This window comes from Anas platyrhynchos, chromosome 1 (genome assembly GCF_047663525.1).
Source record: "Anas platyrhynchos isolate ZD024472 breed Pekin duck chromosome 1, IASCAAS_PekinDuck_T2T, whole genome shotgun sequence".
Classification (NCBI taxonomy): domain Eukaryota; kingdom Metazoa; phylum Chordata; class Aves; order Anseriformes; family Anatidae; genus Anas; species Anas platyrhynchos.
The window spans coordinates 73,518,530-73,545,918 of NC_092587.1; the positions used below are offsets into that span (position 1 = coordinate 73,518,530).

At 41.7% G+C, this 27,389-nt stretch overlaps 1 protein-coding gene and 1 long non-coding RNA gene across 4 annotated transcripts in view; one reads left to right on the forward strand and one right to left on the reverse strand.

Moving 5' to 3' along the window:
- Positions 1-4,868, forward strand: part of SULT4A1 (sulfotransferase family 4A member 1) — a 36,164-nt gene extending 31,296 nt beyond the window's left edge. For 2 of the 3 annotated variants that reach the window (XM_021278973.4, XM_021278971.4), the window contains one exon: positions 3,198-4,868. In XM_021278973.4, coding sequence (XP_021134648.2) covers positions 3,198-3,310 — 113 coding nt within the window. In that variant the 3' untranslated portion in view covers positions 3,311-4,868. Of the gene's footprint in view, positions 1-1,489; positions 1,620-3,197 lie in introns of all 3 variants that reach the window. The other variant, XR_003494991.3, reaches the window with a different exon arrangement.
- A 1,742-nt stretch (positions 4,869-6,610) lies between these two features.
- LOC119715619 (uncharacterized) lies at positions 6,611-25,589 on the reverse strand. The gene is made up of 4 exons (XR_005262877.2): positions 25,429-25,589; positions 12,612-12,694; positions 10,593-10,656; positions 6,611-9,098 (listed from the first exon to the last, which is right to left on the reverse strand). It is a non-coding gene; the product is annotated as an uncharacterized lncRNA (long non-coding RNA).
- Between the last annotated feature and the right edge of the window lie 1,800 nt (positions 25,590-27,389).

Sequence of the window (27,389 nt, forward strand, 5' to 3'; positions counted from 1 at the left end):
TCACCCTCCCCAAACCTTTCCACGTAAATCCAATACAACATTATGTAATTGCATTAAAAAACACTAACATCACGTGCCTTACAGAAGTCCATTGTATCTTTGCATTTACCTTTACTCAGTCAGACTGTAATCTTATGAACATGCAGTCAGGTTTGTTTGAGAGGATGTTTCCCATGGAAGCAGCTCACTGCTATTCTATATGACCTTTATTGTCTTGGCAGGCCTTATGCCAGTTTTCATTTCCCCACACAGACTGTGGTCAGGGTAACTGCCCCTCAGTAACTTATGCTGTTTGTATGTTGGCACAAACATTTCAGAGTGTCACACTTTACAAAAGCTATTGCTCAGACTTCCTTGCTTTTATCTGTGACTTTGTAAAAATCTATCTAAAGTTTGCTGGCTTGAGGTAAAATTTTGGTAAAGACAAAGAAGTTTGTAGTTTCGCTGGAAAATGTAATCTCTATAGTCTTTGGTAGTCTCCAGTGCATAGTGTGTTTTTCTGCTCTTAGATATCTTACTTTCAACTCTCATCCTGCCCTCCTCCTGCTTGTTCAAACTGAAAAATTCAACATGTAATACAGGTTGTATCTTGTGTAAAAAACAGAGACCATCTAATTTGCCATAGAATTTTACAGCAGATAACCAAACTCATATTATCAGCTCACTTCTCTACTGTGAAGGCAAGATCAAAAAATGAGTCTGGTAAGACATCTTGAATGCCTCAGAGAAAGTGTTGGATATAAGTTTAAGATCTTACAAACAACGGAGCCATGTTTTCTTCAGTTCAGTTGTATGAAGTAACACAAATACCTAGATTTGTATCTAACCTCTGCTACCTGGAGATCTGTGGAGCAGCAGCACAGCCAGAATCCCTCCTTTTTGCCCAGTGAAAGTCAGCAAGGCAGTTGTGAGAGAGAAGTGAAGCTGCAATATCAGAGAAACCAGAGAGAAGGGAACACAGCTGCTGTTGAGTCCTTCAACAGGCAGAAAGGTCAACAACTGCCCCTGCTGCCCAGGTCATCTCCATTCAGATAAACAGGGTGATGCCCACTTTTGCATGTACCATTCTGTGCATGGTGTTAGTATTCATTATTCTGTAGTGGAGCCTGCAAGCCCCAGTCAAGGGTCAGAGCCTCTTACTGCTCTCTTCTAACAAACCTTTCAAAAAGATGCTTCTGTTTTGTAATAAAGAAGGAAGGGAGCTACAACAGCTGATTTAATATTTTGTCATTTGTTCACTATGTGCTTTTTAGAAAATAAATCCTTATTCTGAATTTATTTTGTTCACTTGTGTCTGGCTTTTACAATATTTTGTTGCTTTAGAATGTAGCTTCATTGACAGTGCTTTGTTCTTCTGTTCATTTCTGTGACAGAATTGTGGCAGTTACATGACAGCTTATTGTAATTTGTTTCAAATATTTTTAATTTGTCATTAGTTACGTTTACATTATTTTGCTTTATTTTAGTTCTTCATTTTTTTTTCTTTTAGCACATTCATCTATATTCTGAAGATAACCCTGAGCTGCTGTGAAAGCAGAGCAATGATTAGATATATTATTTACATTTGACTCATATCACATCATAACTTACACAGTTGCATGATTCAAATCATAAACCAGGTGGGTGACTTTTTTTTGACAACCTATAAATTCATGTGGTTAAAAAAATATATTGCAAATAATCCACTGCATATGTGTTTTGTAAAAGTTGTTATTTGTTCATATGTGCGGTTAGGGAGATTCAGAAAAAAAATATTTATCTTTCTGAAGTAGAGGAAGAAAATACTTCTTAACATTATTGAAAGATAAATACAGGCTTTTATGTTTTATACTGCACTTTATGCAATTAGAGTTACCAGAATAAAACTGACTATCAGATGTTTCTGATTGCAAGAAATTTCTTCATGTTTGATACAGGACAAACTTGGCAAAAACAAAATGATACATTTTTAGTCAGTTTCAGGTTCTTTTGACTCTTTGATCCTGAAGCAAACCGCAACACTATCATACCTTCAAGAGTTATAGGAAAATCCTGATTTCATTAAATGGCCCTTGTCACACATACTGTATCATCATGTTAATGCGTAATTTATAGAAGTTTCAAACAGTTTTATCTTTGGATTCAATTATAGAGTTGTCGCATAAAAACAATGGTAATTAAATACATACTCTTCATATGCATCAGATGCTTAATTAAGTTCCCTGCACGTAGTTTTGTTCTTGCTGTTATGATTAAACTCTGTGGTAGCATAGTCTTAGTTTTCCTTTCATTTATTCCAGCTGAACTAGCCTTGTCTTTATTTACACCCAGTATAAGTGAGAAGATAATTGTTTATCTCATTCTGGTTATTCCATGGGGCTTATTCATCAATAAGTAACCCAACAAGAATACAAGTTAAAATTTGTTGCAGAGTAACTGTTGATAAGGGGACTGTAGCCTTTTACTGGTGACTTCAGCAGTGTCATCAGGTTGTATCACTAGCTGGGTTCAGTAAAATAGAAGAATACTCCATACAAGGTAAAAGTGTTCAGTGTTCATACTGTATCCACCAAAAGATTCGTCTTCCTCGTGTACAAAATTAAACTTAAATGTCATAAACTGATTGCATGGCACACGTTCTTGTCAATATCTTGTCAATAGATACAATCTGGGCATTCACTGGTATTTTACAAATCGTTTCTTTCCATTCTAAGAAACATAAATTCATCTGTTGAACTTACCTTTAAATGTAAAATACTAGAAATCAGCTATGCTAAAATCTCAGTGATCAAAATTCAATAATCAGCTTAATGCTCTGTGTTTCGTGTTTCTGAATTGTTTTCCAATGAGTATATGGTGAAGGCACGGTCATTTTGAAATGTATTGTTGTTATCTGATGGCATTATTAAGCATCCGTACTTTGAACTGACACCAGAAATTAACTTGTAAGTTAATATCCAAAACAAAATCTGTATTTATAGTTAATTAAAGCTGGAGCAGTATCTCATAAAAATCTGAATTTTTCTTTTATAGTACTCTTCCAGTGCAGATGACAAGGCAGTTGGGGAAGATAATGAATACTATCAGGTCTCATTGGGGTTTCAGTGAAAGTTAAGATTGATCAGCTTCTTACAAATTATTCTTGGTGCTCTGTACAATTAGATTGTAAAAATTTGGTGTTCTCTCCACTGTCTGACTGTTCCCTCTCTGTGTTTCAGGTCGAGTTGGGCTATGGAAAGACATCTTCACTGTTTCTATGAATGAGAAATTTGATTTAGTTTATAAACAGAAGATGGGAAAATGTGACCTCACATTTGATTTTTATTTATAAAAATGCATGCATGTTATATCCAAATATAGAAGTGCTTTATGCATTCATTTATTACCTGCTGGACAAACTACTGTAGTTATTATGTGTAACCAGATTTAAAGAAAGAAAAGCAATCGAAGTAAACCATAGATCAAGTAAGCAATCTAAGAAAACCTTAAACAATTTAAGTGTAAACCAGATACGATTATCTTTGATCCTAAACACCTGTTCATCTTCTGGTATTTTGATTATTTGTCCACATGCAAGAACTTCCTAGACAATACTAGAACATTCAGTTGTTAAGGAATTGTATTATATACATATAAGGTATGTATCAAATGTGCAACTAGAATGTACACCTTTTCAGGCCCATCTTGCTTATTTAATGTTTTATAAATGTCAATGAACCAAATAAATTATTTCAGAGGGGAACAAGTAACAGGCCAAAACTGTATGCTAGAATGATCTCAGGGGTTAATCATCACATTTATTTTTATAGCTGGTAAATCAAGTATAAATCAATCCTATTCCAAAATAAATTATCAAAGTGGGGTTCACATTAAGTTCTGCACACCCTTATCTCTGTAATTTCTGAGTAGATTCTGTGTACTGGCACACTCTGCAAGACAGGCCTTGTTATGAAATATAGCTGTGATTGTCACTAATCCCCAAACCCATGCATGCTTTCATGGATGACTGCACACAGCAGTCTTCTTGACGGAAGAAGTTCAGCTCCGTGCAGAAGGTCAGCAAACAAGCTTTCAGCCTGCAGCTCTAGCTTAGTCCCTCAAAATGGGGACCAAGGCATCTGGTGCAGAGGTCTTTCTTCAGGAATCAGTCTGTAACTCATGTTGGTTTACTGTGCAGATCTGAATTTCACCTATTAGAAACAATCAGAGAAGATAGGGTGCTGGATATCCTCCTGTTCCACCGAAATTTAAGGACACTCAGCACTGTTCTCTGTGGTGCTGGACTCCCTCAGACCTAAGATAAAGTGGATATGTGTGACAGTGTTAGCAGGCAGAGGAAATGGCAGCAGTGAGGGAAGAGAGTTTAAAAATACACCACCAGCTGAGAGTATTGTACAAATATTCATGCAGAATGGTTTCAGTAATTGTTAGTCATCGCTAGTTGGTCTGGATTATGATCAGGATGCAAGTTGATTTCTTTTTTATTTTCTGTGACAGGTACACAAACAGCCTGAAGCAGGCTCCTATCACTGTAAAACTCTCCAGAATTATTTTATTCTGTTAGGTAATTACATCAATGCCTTTTAGGTTCTCAGCTGCAGGAGGGCCATTTTTGCTAGTTAAATATTCAGTCTCACCAAAAGCCATGAGGAAAGACTAGCAGATTTTGGGTGTTTCAGTTCTGTTGGAAAACAAACTGCCAGTTTAACTGGCAAATGGTGTAGCATGATGTGGCTTGACAGCACTTTTCCTTGTATATTTGTGGGTGAAAATGCTTTCAGTGAAATTTTATTTCTATTTTTATATTTTTAGTAATGTATGAATATTAAGCACTACACATTATACTTCTGTGCTTGCTTGCTTATTGAATAAAAGATGTGTTCCATGCATTATGGTTTGCTCATTTTGGAGACCTCCAATTCAAGCCTTGTAGTCTTCAGATACAGATCTGCTTCACTACCCACACCTCCTAATTTAGGACAGAACTGCAGATTAAATCAAACCACTGTCTGACCCAGTGAGCTGTTTCTGACAGCAGCCTATAACAAATCACAGATTCACACAGAATCACAGAATTGTAGGGGTTGGAAAGGACCTCAAGAGATCATCGGGTCCAACCCCCCCTGCCAAATCAGCTTCCTTAAAGCAGGCTGTCCAGGTAGGCATCCAGACAGGCCTTGAATATCTCCAGAGAAGGAGACTCAACAAACACACTGGCCAGCCTGTTCCAGGCGTTTTCTCACCATGAAGAAGTTCTTTTGCCTGTAGGTGCAGAACTTCCTGTGCTTCATTTTGGGGCCATTACCCCTTGTCCTGTCCCCACAAACCACTGAAAAGAGGTTGGCCAAATCCTTCTGTCTCCCACACCTCAGGTATTTATAAGCATTGATAAGATCTCCTCTCAGTCTTCTTTTCTCCAGGGTGAACAGATCCAGGTCTCACTCTTCCGTCATAGGGAAGATGCTCCAGGCCCTGTATCATCTTTGTTGCCCTCCACTGGACTCTTTCCAGGAGATCCCTGTCTTTTTTGTACCAGGGAGCCCAGAACTGGACCCAGTACTCCAGGTGAGGCCTGACCAGGGCAGAGTAGAGGGGGAATAGTTTGTGCAAGAATACAATTGAGAGTACAGGACTATGTATCTTGTTGTTTAGTAGTACTTAATTTTTTTTTTATTCCCTTGTGCTGGTATTGACACCATCCTATGACCGTAAGTTCATCATCTAAATACACACTGTGTGACAAAGGACTCCTTTTGTCTTCTTAGAGACTGCCAACAGATAGTGTAATGTGATGTTCCTTTGTTCTCGCATTGTAACAGATGATACAGTCACTATTCCATCCACTGTTCACTTGGAATTTTGTAGACTTCTATCTTACAGGTCTCAGCAGCTCCATGCTGAGGAGTCCTAGTCTCATACAGAAAACTACAACCTACAAAATGTGATGAGCCACAAGAAGACACAACTAAAGAGAGTAGACATCTGCAGTGGAAGTTTTGCAGAGGAAGACAAAATTTTCCCACCATTCCTGTGAATGTGAGTCAGAAGAAAACATCATTGGCACCAAAAATCTACTGAAGTTGTTTAATCCTGAGGGCATAAGAGCAATACATCCTTACCACCTGCTCAAAAGGCTTCTAAAGTTTCAAAAGACAGCAGTGAATCCTACTCGCATTCCTAGACACAGTCTGTCTCCTTTGCTGCATGAGAAAACAATTGCCAGCCCCCAAAGGCAAACCTGTTGGGTTCTAAGGCCATGTTTTTAACATCCAAGTGTCTATACGTGCCAATGCTGAATCTAGCTAAATGAGAGCCACCAGCTACCAACCTGGAGGAGGAGCAGCTAGTACAAACCAAAAAACTTTACTTAATATAACAGGAATAACCTCTGTGATAATCTATTGTGTATCTACAGCTATGCTGGAGCTCCTTATTTTGGACTTGTTGCTGTGTGCTAGGAATCTGCTTTCTAGACCTGGAAGGATTGCCTTCACCTAGAGTTAATCTTTCCTATCCCTTGATCACATTGCTTTTGGCTGTTATGTGGAGGAGTCAAATGCCTGGTCAAAGCCCATTCCTACAGACACCGTGCTGAAATTCTGACTTTGGCTATCTGATCTTTGCAAGCATTTCAGTCCAATACAACATGACACCAATAGTTCTGGCAATAATAATGATTCATAGGCTTGAGTCACCATTATGATGCTATTTAGTCTTTCCTTGGTTATACACAATGCCACTGAGCAGTTATAAGCACAGGTTTAGAGGGAGCATGAAATAACAGAGACTTAGCTAAATCAAATAATATTAACAAAACATCCCAAACCCAAGAACCACACCCATGGAAAGGACACAGTACAGAAATTATTATGTGTAATCTCAATACATCCTGTCACATCCTGTCAGTATGATCACTAAATAACGCATTCTTCTTTACCACAGGATCTGCAGACTCGTGTTCCCTAGTGTCTGAATTACGAAACACGCAGATGAGTATTTCTGCTACATGTGGTGTTGTATATGTGTATCAAACAGATAAGACAAATAATTGCAACCAATTATGTGCTTTATTGTGATGATGGGAAGAGCATCTGCAAAAATGAATGCCTTCATTGAAAAACAGAACTTGGACAGATATCAGCGTAATGTGGTTTAGACCTCAAATGCTGAGTCCTACTCCAGTGAAAATTGCTGTTCTCTCTTCAGGGAGTGGCTAGGAAGTCAACAACACCAATTCCACTCTGTTCTAGTTTATCTGTGTATAAATTATCCTTTGCAAAGATGGAAGAATGATGGCAGATTCTGTAGGCAGACTGGAACAAAGCCTCTTTTCAGATATCAGGCTCAACTTATACACAGGTGCGTATAATAGCCAGTGTCTTGATAACATCTGAGCTGTGTGGACTTGCAAGAGTACATGAACGCAAGAAAAGTGTATGAAAATACAGGGTGATTCTGTGTAGTTTATGACTCCAGTGTGTGGGAATTACTGTTTTTTAATAGCTTAGGACTCCATACTATAAACTGACTTCAGAAACAGTGAAGCTGTTTAAACCAGTGGAGTAGAGAAAAGGGAGGAGAAGCCTCTGTACTCCCTGCTAATGGAGGGACCTAGATGAGATTCCTGTAACAAACTGCCAGTTGTTTTTCTGGATTTTGCCACTTGATCGGTGAGTAAAATTGTTATGCCATGCAACAACTTTTGCTGGAGTTCTCCCTGTGCGCAGATGACAAACCCTGGCAATGCACATTAGAGCAATTTTAGAAGCCACAACCTCCAACTGCCCTCTGCCTCCCTGCTAGAAATGGCCACCATACAGGAGTGACAGCAGACACAAATGTGTGCTGCCTCCTCAGCTGCTATGATGTACAGGTTGACATATTAACAGAGACTGATAAGGATGGTGGTTTTGACTTGTGGAAAACACACTCCACAAACAGTAAGATTGTAAAGTAGGTTTGCTTATTCAGTGCTGGGCAACATGGGGGGAAGTCCCACCAAAGTCATGCACACCTGATGTGGCAACTTACCATGGTTATATGCAGTAAAGTGTTACATATGTATGAAGTTTCACAATGTGCCTATGCATAGGCATAACCTGTCCCCAATTCATGTTAAAATTAGTTTAAGAAGTCATTTCCATAAGCTTCTCCCCTCTGCACTTGCACATTGTCTCCTGGTGGTGGTTGCCAGGGCTCATGGGGATGAAGGTTGGTGACTCTTCCTCGTCACCGCTAGTTGACCTCATGTCCTTGCGCTGACTCAGTTGCTTCTTGGCTCTTGTCCATCCGTAGGACCAGTTTCTGCCAGTTTCTTAAGATAGGCTCACACTCTTATCAAGATACTAACCTTGGTAAGGGGCCCAAGGCTTCTTTAATTAATTTGCAGAATGCACAATAGTTAGACGTTAAGCAGCATCCACTACTTTGATACTGTCAGTGGTCTATCTCTATTTGCTAAGATTCTCCTAACTCCTTTTCTCAGTCCCCCCTTTTCTAAAAAGTTAGTAATTTTTTTTACTATTTCTAGGTTCAGTACAGTGTTTCCCCATCTAATTCTCTTTCAAAATATTTGTTAGACTTCAGTTTCCGTCTGAGTTGGTTCTTTTTCCACTTGCTGTAAGAGTTTCCTGTAATCTCAAAATACCATAAGGTACATCAGTTCACCACGCAAAGAACCATGGATAAAACTATGACCATGATTATTGTGATAAACAATTGCTTCATCCATGTTAATTTTGGCAACCAGGAAGTCAATTTTTCTACCAAATCTGTAAATCCCCAGGGTGTATCATCCTGAGCTACTGCAGCCTCAGCCTGTTTTTGTTTATTAACATATACACAGGAAGTTAGCATCTGGTGTATATGTTAACATTTTCAAGTGTATATGTTAACATTTTCAAGTTCATATCTCTGCCCTAGATGTTCACAATTGACCTTGCCAAATGGACATGCTCCACTTCTTAGGTATTGTGCTCCCACTGTTCAGCTTCCTTGACCAATGATAAGACCGTGGAAAACGTAACCTTCCAGGTTGCACCTGAGTAACCTTCCATGGAGTCTAGGGTGTCTTTTTCACTCTGGTGTGATCCAGGCATTCTGCTCCTTGATTCTGATCACTGTGAAAGAGGTAAGGAGTATCTGTAATGGTCCTTCCTACTGTGGTTCCAAAGTCTTCTCTGCAAGAGACTTTACATACACACAATCTCCAAGTTGTATATTGTGCACTGGTCCATCTAATCCTCTACCCCAAGTCCCACTCACATGCTTTCCAATTTATTTGAGCTGTTAACCTAAGGCTATATAGGAGGTCATAATTTCATCCCCAGCTTGCAAGGACGTTCCTCTTTGTATTCCATAGGGTTGTCCATGTAAGATTTCAAAGGAGCTTAGCCCTTCCTTTGCCTTGGTATATGCAAAAGGGCTAAAGGGAGAGGCTGAGGCCAGACCAAATTTGCTTCTTGTCCCAGTTTCACAATTTGTTTTATGATTAAGTGGTTCATTTTTTCTACTTGGCCACTCGACTGAGGGCGATATGGGGTATGAATTTGCCAGTCTATACCCAAATGGTGGCTAATTTGTTGAACCACTTTTGTGATAAAGTATATAGTTGCTGGAACTCCAAAACGAGGTATTATTTCTTGTAGTAATATCTTAGTTACCTCCAGAGACTTGGCTGTTCTGGTCGGGAATGCTTTTGGCCATCCTGAAAAGGACCAGTTTCTGCCAGTTTCTTAAGATAGGCTCACACTCTTAGCAGGAGACTAACCTTGGTAAGGGGCCCAAGGCTTCTTGCTTTAATTAATTTGCAGAATGCACACTAGTTGGCAAAGACACTAAGTAGCATCCACTAGTCTGATACCATCAGCGCTCTATCTCTATTTGCTAAGATTCTCCTAACTCCCTCTCTCAGTCAGACATGATATGTGACATCAGGTTACAGGTTAATTTGAAAATGTCCAAATATAATAAGATCATGACACTGATGGACAGGTTTTTGTGGCTCAGTTTGTGGAATAAATAAGTCTAGGTTTTCCATAGTCATACCTCCACGTCTTCCCCAATTAAAAAAAGTATTTTGATGCTGTTCCACCCTGTCTGAGATTTAAGTAGCCTGAGCTCTCAGGTGGATGGATAATTTTAAGAGTACAAAATAGTTAAAATACTATGCTTGTGATGTGACTGAATGTTTTGTACCAGTCTTGCAAAGAGCTAAATGATTTCAGGAATTGTACTGGTGTGGAGAATCTAGTTTCTTATATAAAACAAGCATTGTTACTCGAGCCACAAGCATCTAGTAATGAAGAAATAGAATCACAGTAGGACTATGCCAGTCCTAAGCCAGAGATTTGTTACGAGACTGCTTGAAAGAGAAGAGTACTTAGCTTTTTGATGCTAAAAAGGGATTCATAGCATAGATTAGGAGAGGAGAGTTAAAATACTTCGTACTTTAGCATGATAATAACAAAAACAACACTTTAAGCATACAACAGGGCAACATCCATTTATGCATGTTACTAAATTGATAGCAGTAGATCAAGAGCACCATCTACTTATCTGAAGTGACCTATGATACCAGCACATGGTTTGTGCTATCACCCTGGTCAACATACTTTCTCCTTGAGCAGTAATTCCAGCTGCCTTAATGTCATTGTCTGGCAACCTTGGCTGTTTGATCTGAAAACACAGAAAAAGTATAGATGAACATGAACCACAATAGTACTGTTGAAGACCACTGTAGGGACACGAATGGGGGAGCTTTGGCTTGGCATGCAAAGAACTACAAATGCAAGAAAGTGGCTTGATCCTACCTTCGTTCTAGCTGTTCCTCACAGCTTTGCACTGCTCGTAAACAAAATCACTAATTTGGATCCCTGAGCAGAACAGAGATGTGGCAGCTGTCCCTCTTTCACCAGTGTGATGACTTAGTGTAGAATATTTTTTGTTCAAGGATATATCTATACGTATATGCTGCTGTATTTGGCCCTTGGAATGATACAAGAGTCCCAAGGTCAAGAAAGCTATAGTGCTAGTTCTCCCTTCTAGTTATAGTGCTAATTCTCTCTCATCAAGTGTCTCTCAGAACTATAAACATGCCTCTTCCCCTTCTCTCCAAGCACAAATGAAATCTATTTGTACCTATTGTTCACCAGTAACTTCGAAATTTTGAAAAATCCTTTTGAAATTAAAAAAAAAAAAAAAAGATGAAAAAGATGTATTACCTTGCTTTAATTCCATTTCCTCGTCCCATTGACTTGCAACAGGCCAGCCAAGTCTACTTTCTACAGCTGGCTCTACATGTGCAAAATTCTAGTCTCCGCATATTTGTCTTTGCTTTCAGCCTTAAGTAACTGGTTCTGAAAAGCTTTGCACAATGTTATTCATATCTGGTTTTGTGGCATGGAGTCCTCAAAGCTAACTTTTGCCATATTTTCAGCCTCTGAATTCAGTGGAATTTCTCGAGTTTTAAACAGGAAAAGTAAGTATCTCATAATTCATCCCATCAGAACTTCTGGAAAACAGCACCTGTACTGCCCTCCAGTGGTGGAAGTATAGATATCTGTTTCTGATAGCTTTCACAATCCTACCGTTATGTTTACTTCTTTACAGTGCACACAGTTTCAGAAAAGATCTCTAACAAAAGATCTCTAGGTGGCCAAAAAACAAATTTTTAATGATCTGTTCCAAATGTTAGTGAGTTTAAAAGGAAATCAAGAGTAACATCTTATTCTCCTTGAATGTTAGAGGAAAATCCAACCCTAAGTGTATAAAAAGATTTACCAATTTATTATGTCTCATGTAATAAAGAAAAGATTAACCTTTTATTCCAGAAAAGACCCTCCGTTTGTTATTTAATTAGTTTCCACTAATTAATTAGGATTTTTAAGCTCCTCTGTCTCTCTAGGAAAAAGTCCCTCCTTTTTTTTTCTACTTTTCTTTTGCAGCTCATCTTCTTCCTCCTGCCTCCTTTCAAAGTCTTAATCCTATTTTTGTATCCCTGGTATTACACGCCTTCGTTCTTTCTTTGTCTGAGAGTTTTCTTAGCTTTGCACTTGCTGGGAATAAAGTTGGACTGGAATTTACAAAAATTTTTTTTTAGGAAGAACAATTTCCTTGCAGATCCCTTTTCAAAATTACATTCTTTATATTTCACTGGGGGGAGTAGCAAGGGGTAGTGGTGAAAAAATATTAGTGCTCCACTAATAAAGCTGCTGTGAGAGCACCTTTCTTATTTATAATATTTTTATTATTATTTTTATGTAGAATATGGATCTACCTTTCATTTTTGAATCCTTATGAAACTGCATTGGCTATGATTTCTTTAATACACAATAATTTACAATGTTAATTTAGTTAACAGGCTGATTAGTGCCAAAGACTCATATTTTCCCAGTAGCAGATCAGTGGCTTAGCAGACCATTCCTTTCCCTTTAACAATTAGTCAACATTCCTATGGCAACTATGGCAATTACATATACAAGAAAAACATTTCTAGAAAAAAACGAATTGTATGTCTACCTTACTAGATGCTCACATCAGCAGCTAGACCCTGCTTTGAGAGCTAGAAAACTCACAAGTGATTTGTGACTAGAAGTCAGGTGCAATTTAACTGCATAATATGGAACACTTACCTTTTTAGCACGCTGCTACTTTCTGCAACTTTAGTGAACAGGAAGTCAACATAGGGCGCAGTATCTTTGCCAATACTTGGAATCTATATTTCAAAATACATAGATCAGTACATGCGTAAATACATGAGTAAGTGTTATAGTGATATCAGATATTTTTAAATACTTCATTTGCATTACTAATTTATTCTTTGATTCAAAGATCGAAGCCGAAATTCCTTTAAGTGGTATATTCTTTATTGCAGCGCTGGATGCACGGGGGATCTCTCCACCTATCGTGCATACCCAAAGCGGAAAGCAGTCTTGAATTTATATAATCAATCTATCAATATTCTACAAGCACCTATACATATTCATTACCTATCCCCGCCTTCCCTCGCTTCTCATGCTAATTAGCCTTTTGGCACCTTGCGCCTGCATAGAGCCTTCCAAGAATTGTGGGCAGGGGTCTTTGGGACGTGGGCAGGGGTCTCTGGGAGGAAGACCCCAAGTCTTCCTCACAGTGTACTTTTCACCTTTGGTCAGGAATCTGCTGAATTGGCACGTTTCTTAATTGCGAGAGCTGGTTGTTGCCGATTCTTCCGTTTGTTGTATCTTTATAATGAATTCCAATGTCCAGTTTTGAGATTTATAGTCCTTACATTTGTTTCTCTGTCCGTCTGCCGCTTCCTTATCATGAGTTCCAGTGTCTTGTTTCGAGATATACAGTCCATGTCTGGGGATTGTCCTTGCCTCCCCAATGCCTCCTTAATCATCTTTTCCTTAAGAAAAATAAGTATCTTATAATTGTGCTTTTGTTCTGTATATTTTGTATGACTGCTTCTCAGCAAGTTGTCTACAATTAAGCAGAACTTGGTAACCCTCTTCCCCCAACATGAAAGTCTGCAAGTTTTTTCATAGTATGAAATAGAGATTTCTCAAGTCTCTAGCTCTTATCTTTCATGTGCATATATGAAAGCATATTCATTCTCATCAGCATCTTCTCTTGATCCAAAATAGTATTTAAAGTGTTTCAGGTGCATATGTCATCCTAATGACTATTTAGGGACTATATCATCAAAGAATTTAACATCAAGCTTAGCTGAAATGTGCTTAGCCTTTTACAGACTGGTTTAATGTGGGTGAGGTGAGCTGTTATGTTTACATTTTAAACTACAAAAAACAAAGCAGATAGACTGGGGGTGGGGAAGATTACAGTTTCCTACATTTTCAGTACAAAAATTTAGGTGTGCAATAACACTGGTGTAGATTGTGCATGAGAATCCTCCTCATTTTTCAATGTGTCAGTTACATTACCATATAAATGCCCAACACTCCTTCAAGTCCTATCTCTGCCTATGGCTTATAAACTCACAAGTGTGAGAAGTGTGCTGAGAACCCCTCCCCCCACCACCATTGAGACAAAAAGCAGCTGGTACATCTCAGCGTTCACAACCTAATCTATGCACACTCATAACACTGCATGTTTGTGACTAAGCTTTGAGTAGTGTCCTTGTTTTTAATTGCAAAATCTGGTAGTAAATGGCAACTTTTTCAACTCGAGTGACAAGCCACAGGTAAAATACTCTTAGAACAAAATTTTAGAATTTAGTTCATATTACTTTTGCAAGTTCTCTATTACTTTCACTTCAGCTACTCATATAAGATTTCAACCATATCTAACATCTTTTAAATAATATTTGTCTTGAATCTGCTCCCATTGAAACATGGGGAAATGTTGCACCTAAGAAGTAGGAAGTGTCCCTAAATTATTATAAGCATCAATGACTTAGCATACCTCTGCCAGCTCAGCATCAAATTGAGCTTCTGTTAGACAGATTAGAAAGATTTCAATCACACTCCTGAATTCATCCTTTCTGACTGTTAGGGTCTGAGCAACATCAAGCATTTAAAATGCTTTTTTTCAGTTCATCTTCTTTTACAGTTGTCTTTTGAAGTAAGATCTGCCCAAAGTCCCAGGAGAATAATGTAGGATCTGGGACAGAACTCACAGACATAGCTGTAAAATATATTAGGTAATATGATGAATCATCATATTCTAAGAAAATCATCAGATTCCATGGTCTGTCTTTCTGCAGCTACAACCAAAATAGTAAGGGTTTAAAACTTAAGTTTTAAAAGTTAAAAATCTATAAAGTACAACACATAGGTGTGTCCTGCCACCTCAGACATGATCTCTTTGCCCTGTATTTTATTTGGTTACTGAGATTTGGGTACACCTATCACATACTAGTGGGTTTAGCATTTGTTGTTCATATGTGGAGCCTACAGTCGACATGTATATTAGTGCACATCAGCCTCTTTCCTTCAAAAAACAGGCCGAGCAACAGAATGAGTAGATGTACAGTGCAGCACAGCTTACAGAGATACCTTGTGTTACACCTCCCATTCTTGCTGGGCCTGAATGAGAACTACACAAGGCCCAGAAGGTTTTTCCTGTTTCTTTTGGATTCACGAGCCAAGTTCAGCCACAGCTGTGAGCATTTAATTACTTACCACTTGAATCAATGGAGGTTCTGTGCACAAATCTAAACCTAGAGGCCAGTTCATATGCATTTATGTTTTTTTCCACAGTTTAATCTAGGATCTGCTGTTAAACAAAACATAACTGCCTTCAAAAGAAGATTTGTTTACAAGAAGCAAGATGGCAAAATACAGCTTCTTGTTATTTACAGCTTTGATGCAGTTTTATGGGATTTTTTTTTAATGCTCATCCCTTTCTTGCACAGAAAGGATACAGTCTTGTACATTTCATTTTGACTCCAAGACTTTTTGACACAAGAAGGTATTCAAATGCACAGCTGGATACAGCTTTGGTGAATTCAACAGAGCTGTCACAGCTTACTCCTGCTGTGACTAACCCTAAATCTTAAGCTATATGGCAAGGAGAAGAAGAAAAGTGACATGAGCCATGATGGAGGAAGCCTTGAATGATAATAATTAAAAATTACTTGCAAGAGGAATGTCCACTTTGGGATTAACAGCAAATTCATACTTGATTGGCACAAACTATAAATCTTAGTACTCCAGAAAATGAATTTTCAGTGGTAAGTGTACAGTCATTAGAAATGAGTTCCCAAACAACAAGACATGTATCGAGTTTGGTAATATGATTTAACTGGCAACAGCAAACTTGCAGTGATTTCAGAATATAAATGAGACAATAGTCCAAGGAACCAATGAGCTTCAGAGAAGGGAATAAAATTAAGACCCTCTTTCCCTACAAACAGGTGGAATAAGTGTGGGGTGGGGTGAGAAGAGACAATGCTTCCTCTTCCACCCTCTTTCCATCAGTTAAAAAATAAAAAAAAAAATAAAAAAATCTGGATCTAATGTCTACAGGATCCAGCAAATATGGTATACTTGTGTGGGATGACTTCTTTCAAAGTGCTGAAGGAACTGCGTCCCAAATTCCAAATGGCACAAGTGTTCCTTGGCTATTGCAGCTTGCTACACTAAAATGCACCACTGACTCTGATGCAAATATGGCAGAAAGCACTGAGTGAACAAGGCTACCTATGAGTTACAAAGATCTTGTCCTCTAAATCAAAATCCTTTTATTGTTCGGAGTCCCAGGACTATGAAAATTTAGATTTCAGTAGAAATCTGCAGCTGATTTAATTGAATGCTGCTTGCTGCCACACACCAATGCTCTGTTTTGCGTAGACTGAGGTCCTGAGGTAAATGTGATTCCTTGACAGGAAGAGCGTAAGTTACTGAAGTCTTCTGCATTTGTCACTCTGGCCATGACTTGGTTTAAAACAGAATCATCAGAATAAAACAGAATATAGGACATGAAAGGAAGCAGCGGGGCTGGCAACAACAATGATAGGAAAACAGATATATATATATATACACACACATTACGTACATATAAATATATTCTTGACACAAGACCTAATTCACTAATGTTTTGACTGAGGCAGTATCTGGTACCACTGCAGAGGTTTGGGACTCTTTTCATCTGGTTGCTACTAGTCAGCAAGATCTCTCTCCTACACTACCACTTACAAATATGCAGTTTAGTCTACCACTCTAGTGACCTACTCTAGTGCCCTTTACCAAATAACAGAGAATTTTATCAGTAAGTCTTTTTAGCCCTCATCTTGAAGTGCATATTAATGCATATTACAGCATTCTCAAAGTCTTAAAAAGCAAACAAAAAACAATAACCTTTCAGTTAAAGCCTGCTATTCTATTAAACAGTTGAGTTGCTTAGATGTTTAGACTTCTACGCTTTTGCATGTCAAAAATGCATGTACCAGACACCAGTTCATTACACAAATTACTCTGTTTTATGAAAAGCTATTATGAATTTTCCACACCAGAAAATCTGAGGCAAACTATACTGTAAGTATAAACAGAAAAGCTAACCAGGAAGATAACAATCAGAGAGTGCAGCCTAGCGTATTCAACAGTTTCATAAGCGTGGCTCACTGGTGACCTGCTAGGCAATGTTAAGTAGTCTGTATCTGCTCTGTGCAACCACACAGCTCAAACAGTATTTGCAGTTACAACAGTATTTGCAGTTGCAAGCTCTGCTATGTGAGCTCCTGTCAGAAGTTCTGAGAACTGACAATGTTCTAATGCTCAAAGTTTTGAGAGCTGTTGCTCGGTGGCACATTCAGACATGAAGAATCTGTCTTTGCCTGTTTCTGATGTATTTTACATGCTACTGTGTCCAGTTTTGGCATCTACAGCGGCTAGTTACAGGCCCCACTGTACAAGACAGGTAGTGAAAAGAGTCCAACACAGAGCCACAAAGATGACTGAGGAACTGAAACATCTCTCCTATGAAGAAAGCCTTATAAGAGCTAGGACTGTTCAGCCTAGAAGAGAGAAGGCTCGGCGGAATCTCAGTGTGTACAAATACCTGAAGGAAGGTTGCAAAGAGGACAGAGCCAGACTCTTTTCTGTGGTGCCCAGTGCCAGGACAAGAGGCAGTGGGCACAAACTGGAAGACAGGAGGGTCCCTCTGAACATCAGCAACCCTTCTGTGCTGTGTGGGTGACAGAGCACTGGTGCAGGTTGCCCAGAGAAGTCATGCAGTCTCCTCCTTGAAGATCTTCAGAAGCCACCACGTGGTCCTGGGCAGCCTGTTCTGGGTGGCCCTGCTGGAGCAGGGGGTTGGGCCAGGTGATCTCCAGAGGTCCCTTCCACCCTCAGCTGTTCAGTGGTTCGTCTGCTTAACAGTCTTTAAATCACACATACTATCAAGTACAGCCTGTCTCATGCAGCAGACCACAGGGTGATTCTACTTACATAGTTATCCCAATTCGACACTTCAAAGGAAGTGTTTTAGAAGTCTGAGGTCACGTTTTCCTTTTGGCACATATAATTAGAAGTTAGAAGCGTGCTTTCTTCCCCAAAAGAATGACAGAGTACAATGTATTTCTTCCTCTTTCTGTCATGCACCAATCAATCAATTGCACCTTGCTCCTGCCATTCAGTTAACACAGTATAGAAATCAAATATTAGCAATGGGAATTCCGTGACTTCTGTAGCTAATCAAAAACTTAGCATACTATGTACAAAGTAAGACACAATGTACATCAGTGGATTCTCCGTAGAAATTAAAAAAAAAAAAAATGGAGCAGACATTACAAGGCAAAGTGGAAATGCACTTGGTTTTCCTCTTGTCCTGCTAAGTCCTCTAGCAAAAATGCAGAGCTAAACAGCATTTATTTCACACAGGTATAAGAGCCCTTAGCACCCCCCCCTCCACAGAAAGAAAAAAAAAATAAACAAACAAAACCACTGCAGTCCCAAAGCATGATTCTATTTCTAAATTTTTCCATTATGTAGCTCAGTGTTTCAGAAAATTAGGGAGAATGGTAAAGGAGACAGGCAAGGAGACAGACAGTGAAGGACAGACGAAAAGGAAAGAAAAAAAGATGTGAGAAGAGATAAAAGAGAAGATCAGGGAGGAGAACAGAAGGTTGGAGAAAAGTCAGAAAACACAAGGAAAAAGGTCAAAAGAGAAGTCAGAGAAGCCCAGTGGAAGTGAAAGATGAAAAAACAAGTTAGAGACAAAGTTTGAGGAGACAGAGGCGAAGGGCAATGAAGGTCAACATTAAAGGAAAAAGGTCTTAGAAAAGGATCAAAATAGAAGGGAAAGGAAGATGAGAGAGGAGGAATACAGGAATGGAGTAGGTCACAGAAAATAAGGTTAAAAAAAAAAAAGTAAGTAAGCAAAGGGAAATAAAAGAAGTTAGACAACCTGTGGAAAAAAGCTCACACAAGATTAGAGGGAAGATGGTCTGAGAAAAGGTCGGGCAACTGAGGTGATATGGGTGACCCATTCGGCGATAAACTAGAGCTGATTGATACGGCAGTGCACTAAAGGTAACCAGGGTAGAATAAGAGGAAGTGGGAACCAATCAGAAGAAGTTGTTAGGCTCGATCAGGCCTATAGAGAGCTACACGTGATCAACAGGAATGCAGCAATCGGAAGCCTGTAACTATGCCCTCTAGCCACATGCAGCGTGTGTAGCTGGCTCAGAAGCTATATAATGTCTTGCATTGGAAAAATAAAGGGTCTCCATTCTTGACAATCCTGGAATTCGTGTCGTCATGCCCTTCAAATGATGGCCCCGGTGTGAAAAGTGGTAGAGCAACGCTGCACGAGCGTCCAGAGGGAACCTAGCTGAACGAATCAAGCTTGCAGCTGGACCGCAGGACATCACCTGAAGGACAGGTGAGCAGCTGGGCATTAACAATGGGAGCAAATCTTTCAGCAGCAGCAGAAGCTATACTAAAATTATTAACACAGCTATTAATGAAAAGGGATGTAGAATATGATCCACTTAAGATAAAGCTACTATTGAAGTTTTTGCAAAAACCAGGGGTCCCTTGGACAGCCTCAGTGGTATTCGATGCAAAGACTTTGGGAACAAGTGGAGAAAGTGTGGGAGGCAGCATCAAGTGGGGATACAACTGCTGCTGAAGTTATGACTACCTGCCGTGTGGTAACAGAGACTTTAAGGGCATGGCAGGTGGAAAAGAAGGTACAGAGTGTTGTCGCCTGGTCGATCCTGACAGCAGCTCCAGGATTGGAGTCTGATAAGCCACCACAGCAGGACAATTTAATAGATTTGGGGGACAATAAAGAGGAAGGTTGCGACCCCACACTGCTAAGCCCTATTCTGCAAGCCCCCTCAGCTCCCACATCACCTCCCCTTAAAAACGCCTCCTTGGGAGTTTGTGTTTTTGATCCATAGGAAAGATGGGAGCAGGTGCGCCGGGAAGCATTAAGAGACGGTGACCCAATAGGTATGGTTTTCCCGGTTCATTGACACGCACTCGTGTGCGTGCCAATGGTCCAAATAAATATAGTGTCTTTCAATAGGATCTAATTAAAGAATTAAGAAAGACGGTGACTGCGTACGGTGAAGGGATGCAAGACACAGACTCCTGAAAGCTCTTGAACAGGAGACCTTTATTGCACTCTTTCACTACTGCATATACTTTCCCCATAGCCCCAAGCGCTGTCCACGCACCCGAATCTGCCATACAATTGGTTAGAGACCCTCAGACATGTGCCTCGAGCCAGCCAGCAAGAAAGATTGTGACTACGTATGGATTACACGCACCGTTTATTCAGTCATTGCTAGAAAATGTTATGAGTGGTCAATTGTTGGTGCCATATGATTGCCGCCAGATAGCTGTGCTAATTTTAACGCCAACACAAAAATTACTCTGGGAGCAAAAATGTAAAGAAGGGTGCGAATTAGCTGCCCTGGGTAACACAGAATGGCAGCCTGGCGACCCCCTCCGGGTAGCCGGGACGCCACAGTTGATGGGGACTGAGCCATTACTTGAACGCAGGGTCCAGTGCCACCTGCACCCCCCGCTGTCACCTCCAAGAACCCGTCCTCCCACCCGCCCCGCCACTGGCTGCTGCGTTTCTGCGTTTCTCAGGTTTGAGCGCCCGCACGCACGCCCCAGGCGCTGCCATGTTCCGCCTGCTGCTGCGCCCAGGCTCACCCCCCCCCACCTCCGGGCCCCCACTCGCCGCCGACTGCCGCCGCTCCTCCCCGCCTTCTCCTCCCCCCCGGCGGTCCTCTGAAAAGGGCAGCCACAGATCTCAGCAGTGCAAACAAGAAACTCAATAAATCCCAGCAGCTGAAAAACAATTTATCAAAGGATGTGGTGCTGTAGGGGTTTCATTCCACATTGGAATTTCATCAGTATCTCTAGCAATCTACCTGTCTGTGTCAAGTGGTGAGGATATGACTGCGGTTCTCTGCAAACTTGGTTTCAGTGAATCATCACTGCAATCTAAAAGGGCTGCTGGTACACGAACATTTCTGTTGGCATATGCTATTCACAAATTGTTTGCTCCAGTACGAATAATTTGTGTGCCAGCGATACAGATGGCAATGTTTAACAACGGGGAAACATTACATTGTTCCTTACCCAGCTAAATTAGACAGCTAAGTACCTAAACATGCTTTCTCACAAACCATGTCCCCTTCTCACCACCTTTGGGTTTTTCCAACTAAAACAAAAGTTTCTGTTGTAACATCACAATTTGAGTGAATAACAATATGTGTAGCTCAAAAGATTATACTGTTTCTCTCTCGGTGTAGAATATTTGCATTGTGCCAAATGCTAGTAGATATTTTCATATATTTTCTATGCTCTGTGATAGCTTAATATATGCAGATTTTCCAGACCTGTGTCCTCTTGTGTTAGAGATCAAAACCATAAATGATGGAGAAATTGCATTGTGAATGTGTCTTAAGCTGCTAAATATTTGTTTTTCATTTTTTTTTGTTTTAATGTAAGTATTTAAGTACATTTGTTAGCATATTTTTAACAATTGTAATTAAATACATACATATTTTCTCCCCCTTCCTCTTTGAGGAGAGGGGGATTGAGAGAGCAGTTGTGGTGGAGTTTGGCTGCCCACCCGAGTAAAACTGGATGGTCAAGCGCCACCCTAAGTTTTTGTACTGCCTGGAGTTATTGATGCTGATTATGAAGGGATCATACAAGCCATGGCATGAACACCCTTGCCACTGGTGCTCATGCCAAAGGGTACCAGAATCACCCAGCTGATATTTAAAGCAACGGTTCCCCAAGCAGAACAGTGCGAGGTGACGTGATGGGGGCTTTGGGTCAACAGGACCCCCCCATCAGCCTTCTGGGCCTTGACCATTGCCACCAAAAGACCTATATTGACTGTGACGCTACACCATCCGACCGCTGACCCACCCCCCACCCCCCAATGCCCCAGTCACGGTGTTAATGGACACAGGGGTGGATGTAACAGTAATAGCCTTAAAGGAATGGCCCAGCGGATGGCCGTTAGATTCAATTGCAAAACACCTTATGGGAGTAGGTGGAGTTTCCAATACTTTTTTTCCAGAGTAAATATATGCTTACCACTAAGAGTCACGAAGGTTCACCATACCACGTTTTGCCATATGCTGCCCCAATACCTGTCAAGGTAGAGACGTGATGGAGCAGGGCAATTTCACCCTGAGCTCGCGGGAAAATTTTCCGTAGCAGCCACTGATGAGTGACCGCTCATGAAACTCACCTGGAAAACTGAGAAGCCAGTGTGGGTGGATCAATGGCCGCTTCCAGCAGAAAAGGGCGCTGTACTCCAAGAACTTATTAAAGAGCAATTGAAATTAGGACTTATTACCCTCACAACTAGTCCCTGGAGCTCACCAATATGTGTGATCAAAAAGAAAGTGGGAAATGGTGACTGCTATGATCTATGTCAGATAAACAGTGTCACAGAAGACATGGGAGCTCTCCAGCCCAGATTGCCTTCCCCTGCTATGCTCCCTTGAAATTGGAATAGACTAATTATTGACTTGAAAGATTATTTTTTTACTATACCACCTCACGCTGAAGATGCTCCCCGATTTGCCGTCTCATTCCCGAAAATCAACAGGAGTGAACCTATGGACAGATATCATTGGACTTTATTACCCCAAAGGATGAAAAATGCCCCAACTATAATGCCAGATATACGTTGAAGAAGCTTTGCACCCTGTGCGAAGGCAATTCCCTCATGTGTACATTTATCACTATATGGACGACATATTGCTGTCCAGCTCATCAGAGAGCTTAGCGCAAGTGCTGTCTCTTCTACAGCAGGAGTTGCAAAACAGAGGCTTACAAATCGCTCTAGAAAAAAAATCCAGATAGAGGCACTTTGGAAATATTGAGGCTGGAAGATATTGCAACAGAGTATTCAACCCCAAAATGTAGCCATCACAATGGAAATCTGCACACTGAATGATGTTGAGAAGCTTTTAGGAAATATAAATTGGATACAAATGTTCTTCGGCATTGATAATCAAACCTTAGCACCATTGTTTGAAGGGGGACGTGGACATTATTGTGCCCCAAAAGATGACTAATGCTGCCACAATGGCTTTAAGCAATGTTGAGGAAAAAAATTCAGCCCAACAATGCCAACAACATATGGAATACTTACCATTCAACGCTATATATGCAACCAGGACCACCAACACTTAGCGATCATCGCACAATGGGATCCCACTGCAGCAGATCCACTATCGTTACTAGAATGGGTGTTCTTGCCTTATCAACCTACTAAGACATTTGCGACCCACATGTGGTGTAATTGCCTGAGGTAACTAGGGAAATAAATCTCACATTCACATTTTAAAGAAAATGTACAGCATTGAAGAGGCTTTCAGGGTAGGGCATAGCTGCATTACCTGAGCGTTCCCTAGGCTTCCAACCTTAGATGCTATCGTGCTGGGGAAACCTGGTGCGCCAGCTCTAAGGAACAGTACGGAGCGTAGAGTGGAGTGGAGACACCACGGCGGGGCTCTGTAACCAGGTGGGGACTCAATTGTTCTTGTGCACACCGAGAATGGTATGCTGCATTTTTTGCTACCCTGAGCCAAGGACCTGTCATGTTTTAACAAATGCTGTACCCTAGTGTACTTTTTGCTCATTATAATATCATTATAATACCAAAACAGACCTCTATCCCAAAAGCTACCTGCCTCCAAGGTGCGACCACCCCTCACTGAGCATGTGCTCTGAAGTTCTCAGAGCCTATTACTTTAAACGGAGACAGGAGAACTTTTCACCAATCACAACTAAGATATGCTTGACTAGAGCCACTCAAGCTCCACCTAAAAGATAGAAAATAATATAAATTGGTCTAAGAGAGAGGAGATGTTAGGGAAGATACCACCGTCAGGGGAGATACCATCCCGAGAGAATACATCCTTAGGACCTCCTGACTCCTGGGACCAGTCGACGGGCTGAATCTCTCTTGTCCCCCATTGGGACGCCTTTGGGTGAGATTTGAACATTTGGTTACAAATCTTTCTAGAGTCTTTGATCCTTTTAACGCGTTAATTTCTAGGCTGCGCACCTGTAACACCTGTGTATTTCATCCATGCTAGCTTGCTTTTGCAGACAGTCACTTTCGTCGGCAACCCAAAGAACCTATGTACCTGTTGCTGTAATAAATCACACTTGTTATAGCTCTCATTAAGTGCAACTAGGGTAAGTGTGGTTATACGTTATTGGTGAATCCGTGACCCTGATAGTTCAGTGTTCTGAATCCAACCAGACCCCTAATGGTTAATGCGTTATTGGTGAATATCCGACTGGACCCCTAACGATTGATGCGTTATTGGTGAAAGCTGTGATTGTGATAGTTCAGTACTCTGAATCCGACCGGGCCCAAAAAGATTAATCAGCTACACCCCTTAACGTGACACAACATTGAAATGTTTGCGGCCTTAAGTAAGAAAGGCAGAGAACGTACCGTAGAGATAGCTGGAGAGGAACCAAAAAGAATTGTTATTCCGATAGTTAAGGACTACCTTGACTGATGCCACCAGAATAGCCTTGAGCTACAGACAGCCCTGTTGGGCTTTGATGGTCAACTAGATATACGCCTCCCATCTCATAAAATGTTCACCTTTTATAATAATGTGCAACTCGAGATTAATCCCTTATACAGATGCCACCCTGTCCAAGGACAAACTGTATTCACTGATTGTTCAGGGCAAACAAGGTAAGCTATTGTTACATGGGAACAAGAAGGCCAGTGGCATCATACTAGGCTCCCCCAGATAGTGGAGCCATTACATGCCATAATAATGGCATTTAAATAATGGCATTAGGTCCCAGTTAATTTTGTGTTAGATTCACTTTATGCTGTAGGATTGGTACAACGAATTGAACGATCTCAAATCAGGCACATTCAGAATGAGACACTACTTGCAAAATTCAAGCATCGAGCAATGTAGCCATCCATACTGCATAATTCATATGAGGACTCATATCACCTTACAGGGTTCTTTTATGGAAGGGAGTGCCCGAGCTGGCCAGCTAGCTAACATAACATTGCAAGTCCCGGTAACAAATACACTATCTCAGGCTCGTTTGTCACACCAATTCTTTCACCAGGAAGCGAACCTATTATCCAGACAATTTGTCATCCCTATAACAGAGGCAAAACTTATATTTCAAACCTGTCCTGATTGTCAACAGCAGTCAGGCCCACTGACTACCATCAATCCCAGGGGCCTCTCCTCCCTCCGGATTTTGCAAATCGACATTACTAACATTCCCGAATTCGGAAGGTTAAAATATATTCACGAATCCTTTTCACATGCAATCTGGGCCACGGCAATGGCAGGCGAGACTAGCCACCATGTCCAAGCACACTTTCATGCAGCTGTTGCAACCCCTGATATCCCAAAAGAAAGAAAAACACATAACGGCCCTGCATATGTCAGCCACTCTACAACATCATTTTTTCATCCTCTGGGTATCACGCACAAGACAGGCATGCCACACTCACCCACAGTACAAGCCGCAGTAGAACAAGTCCATCGCACAGCAAAGAACCTGCTAGCAAAAAAAAAAAGGGAGACTCAAGAGACACCACAGAATAGATTAGCTAAGCTATGTTAGGAATCATATAACACTACCTTTTCAACGCAAAGATGTACCACCCATTATTAAGCATCTTATGACAATGGAGTCAGGACTAACGTCAGTTAAAACAGGAAAAGCAATGGTGATGCTGCGAAACTTGGATACTGGGGGATGGGGTCGGGTACAGGCTGTGTGGCGGGAAGGACCATACCAGCTGCTAACATGAGGGAAAGGGCATGCTTGTATTTCCACTGAACAAGGACCATGATGAGCAGCGGCCTGTGGTGTGCAGCTTTGGTTGGGACCACCACCCTCCTCCACCTCTGCACTTCAAGCGCCGCATGGGTCGCAATAGAGCCCAGACGAAACGTTTCGGTCACCCTCGCAAGGGTGAGGGGACAGGACCACATGTCTCTCGACGGCCAGTGCAGACAATCCATTCACAACCTGCTTGGTCGGGATTCCACTATCACATAAGGAGCTTACAGCTTAGGTCAACAGTACAGGATTAGGGGCAGTCCTCACGGCAAGGTGGAATAATAATAATAATTCCTCTAATATGGGAAACAACTCTAGGGAGGCAACAATAAGTGGGATGGTTGGATTGCCTACTTACTGATAGTCATGTTAAGTCGCAGGAACAATGTGACCGTCCCCGGGCAGCGTGGGTCCAGCTTTTCCGAGCCGCTTCAGGGTCCAAAGAAGCTCTCATGTAGTTCTTGAGAGGTCCATCACTGGGTTCCGAAGTTTTCTTCTGAAAAATCCAGGGTCCGAATCCATGGTCGGTAGGCTCGGGGACAGCGATCCCACGACACTGCTGTCCGGCTACAAGCTCCGTTGGTGCCAGAAGTGCCGTGAAGCCGGAGGCTGCCGTCGGCCGGTTTCGGAAATGGTTGTCCCGGAGAATGGAGTTTCATTCCCGTGCTGTGCGGAGACCGGCCGTCCCGAGCCCCTGGGCTCCGGTCCGGGCGAGGTGTTTGCTAGCCGCACTGCGGTCAGGGTCGATCCTCAGGCGGCTCTGGTATTGCGATCACTGGACCCGTGTGTCCGTCCACTTGTACCGTGGATCCGGCTGTCCCGAGCCCCTTGATTCAGGTCCTGGTTTCCGTGTGTGCTAGCCGCGCCGGGGTCCGGCTCGGATCTCGGGCGTCTCTGCATGAGCGTTGGCAGGAGCCGTGTGTCCGTCCACTGGCGGTGTGGATCCGGCCGGACCGAGCCCCTTGGCTTAAGTCATGGTTATCACGTGTGCTCGACGTACCGGGGTCCGGGTCAGACCACGGGCGTCTCTGGTATGGCGATCGCAGGACCCGTGTGTCCGTCCACGGGCAGCGTGGGTCCGGCTGTCCCCAGCCCCTTGGCTCTGGTCCTGGCTGACGTGCGTGCTAGCCGTGCCGTGTTCGGGGTCCTGTTTCGGGCTGCTCGGGGAAGGCGCCCCCACGACACGGTTGTCCGGCCGTGAGCGGCATGGGTGCATGCCGTGCCGTGATGCCGGAGGCTTTCGTCCTCTGGTTCGGGAAACGGACTTCCCGGATGTCGTGGTTTAACCCGGCCGGCAGCTAAACACCACGCAGCCGTTCGCTCCCCCTCCCCCCTCCCTCTCTGGGACGGGGGAGAGAAATGGAAAGTGAAGCCCGTGAGCTGAGATAAAGACAGTTTAATAAGACAGGAAAATAATAATAACAAAAATAATAATAATGATACAATAGTGATAATACGAAAGTAATAATAGTATGTACAAACAAGTGATGCACAATGCAATTGCTCACCACTCGCTGACCGATGCCCAGCCTAACCCCGAGCAGTCCGGCCCCCTCCCCCCGGCTAGCCACCCCTATATATTGTTTAGCATGACGTCAGATGGTATGGAATACCCCTTTGGCTAGT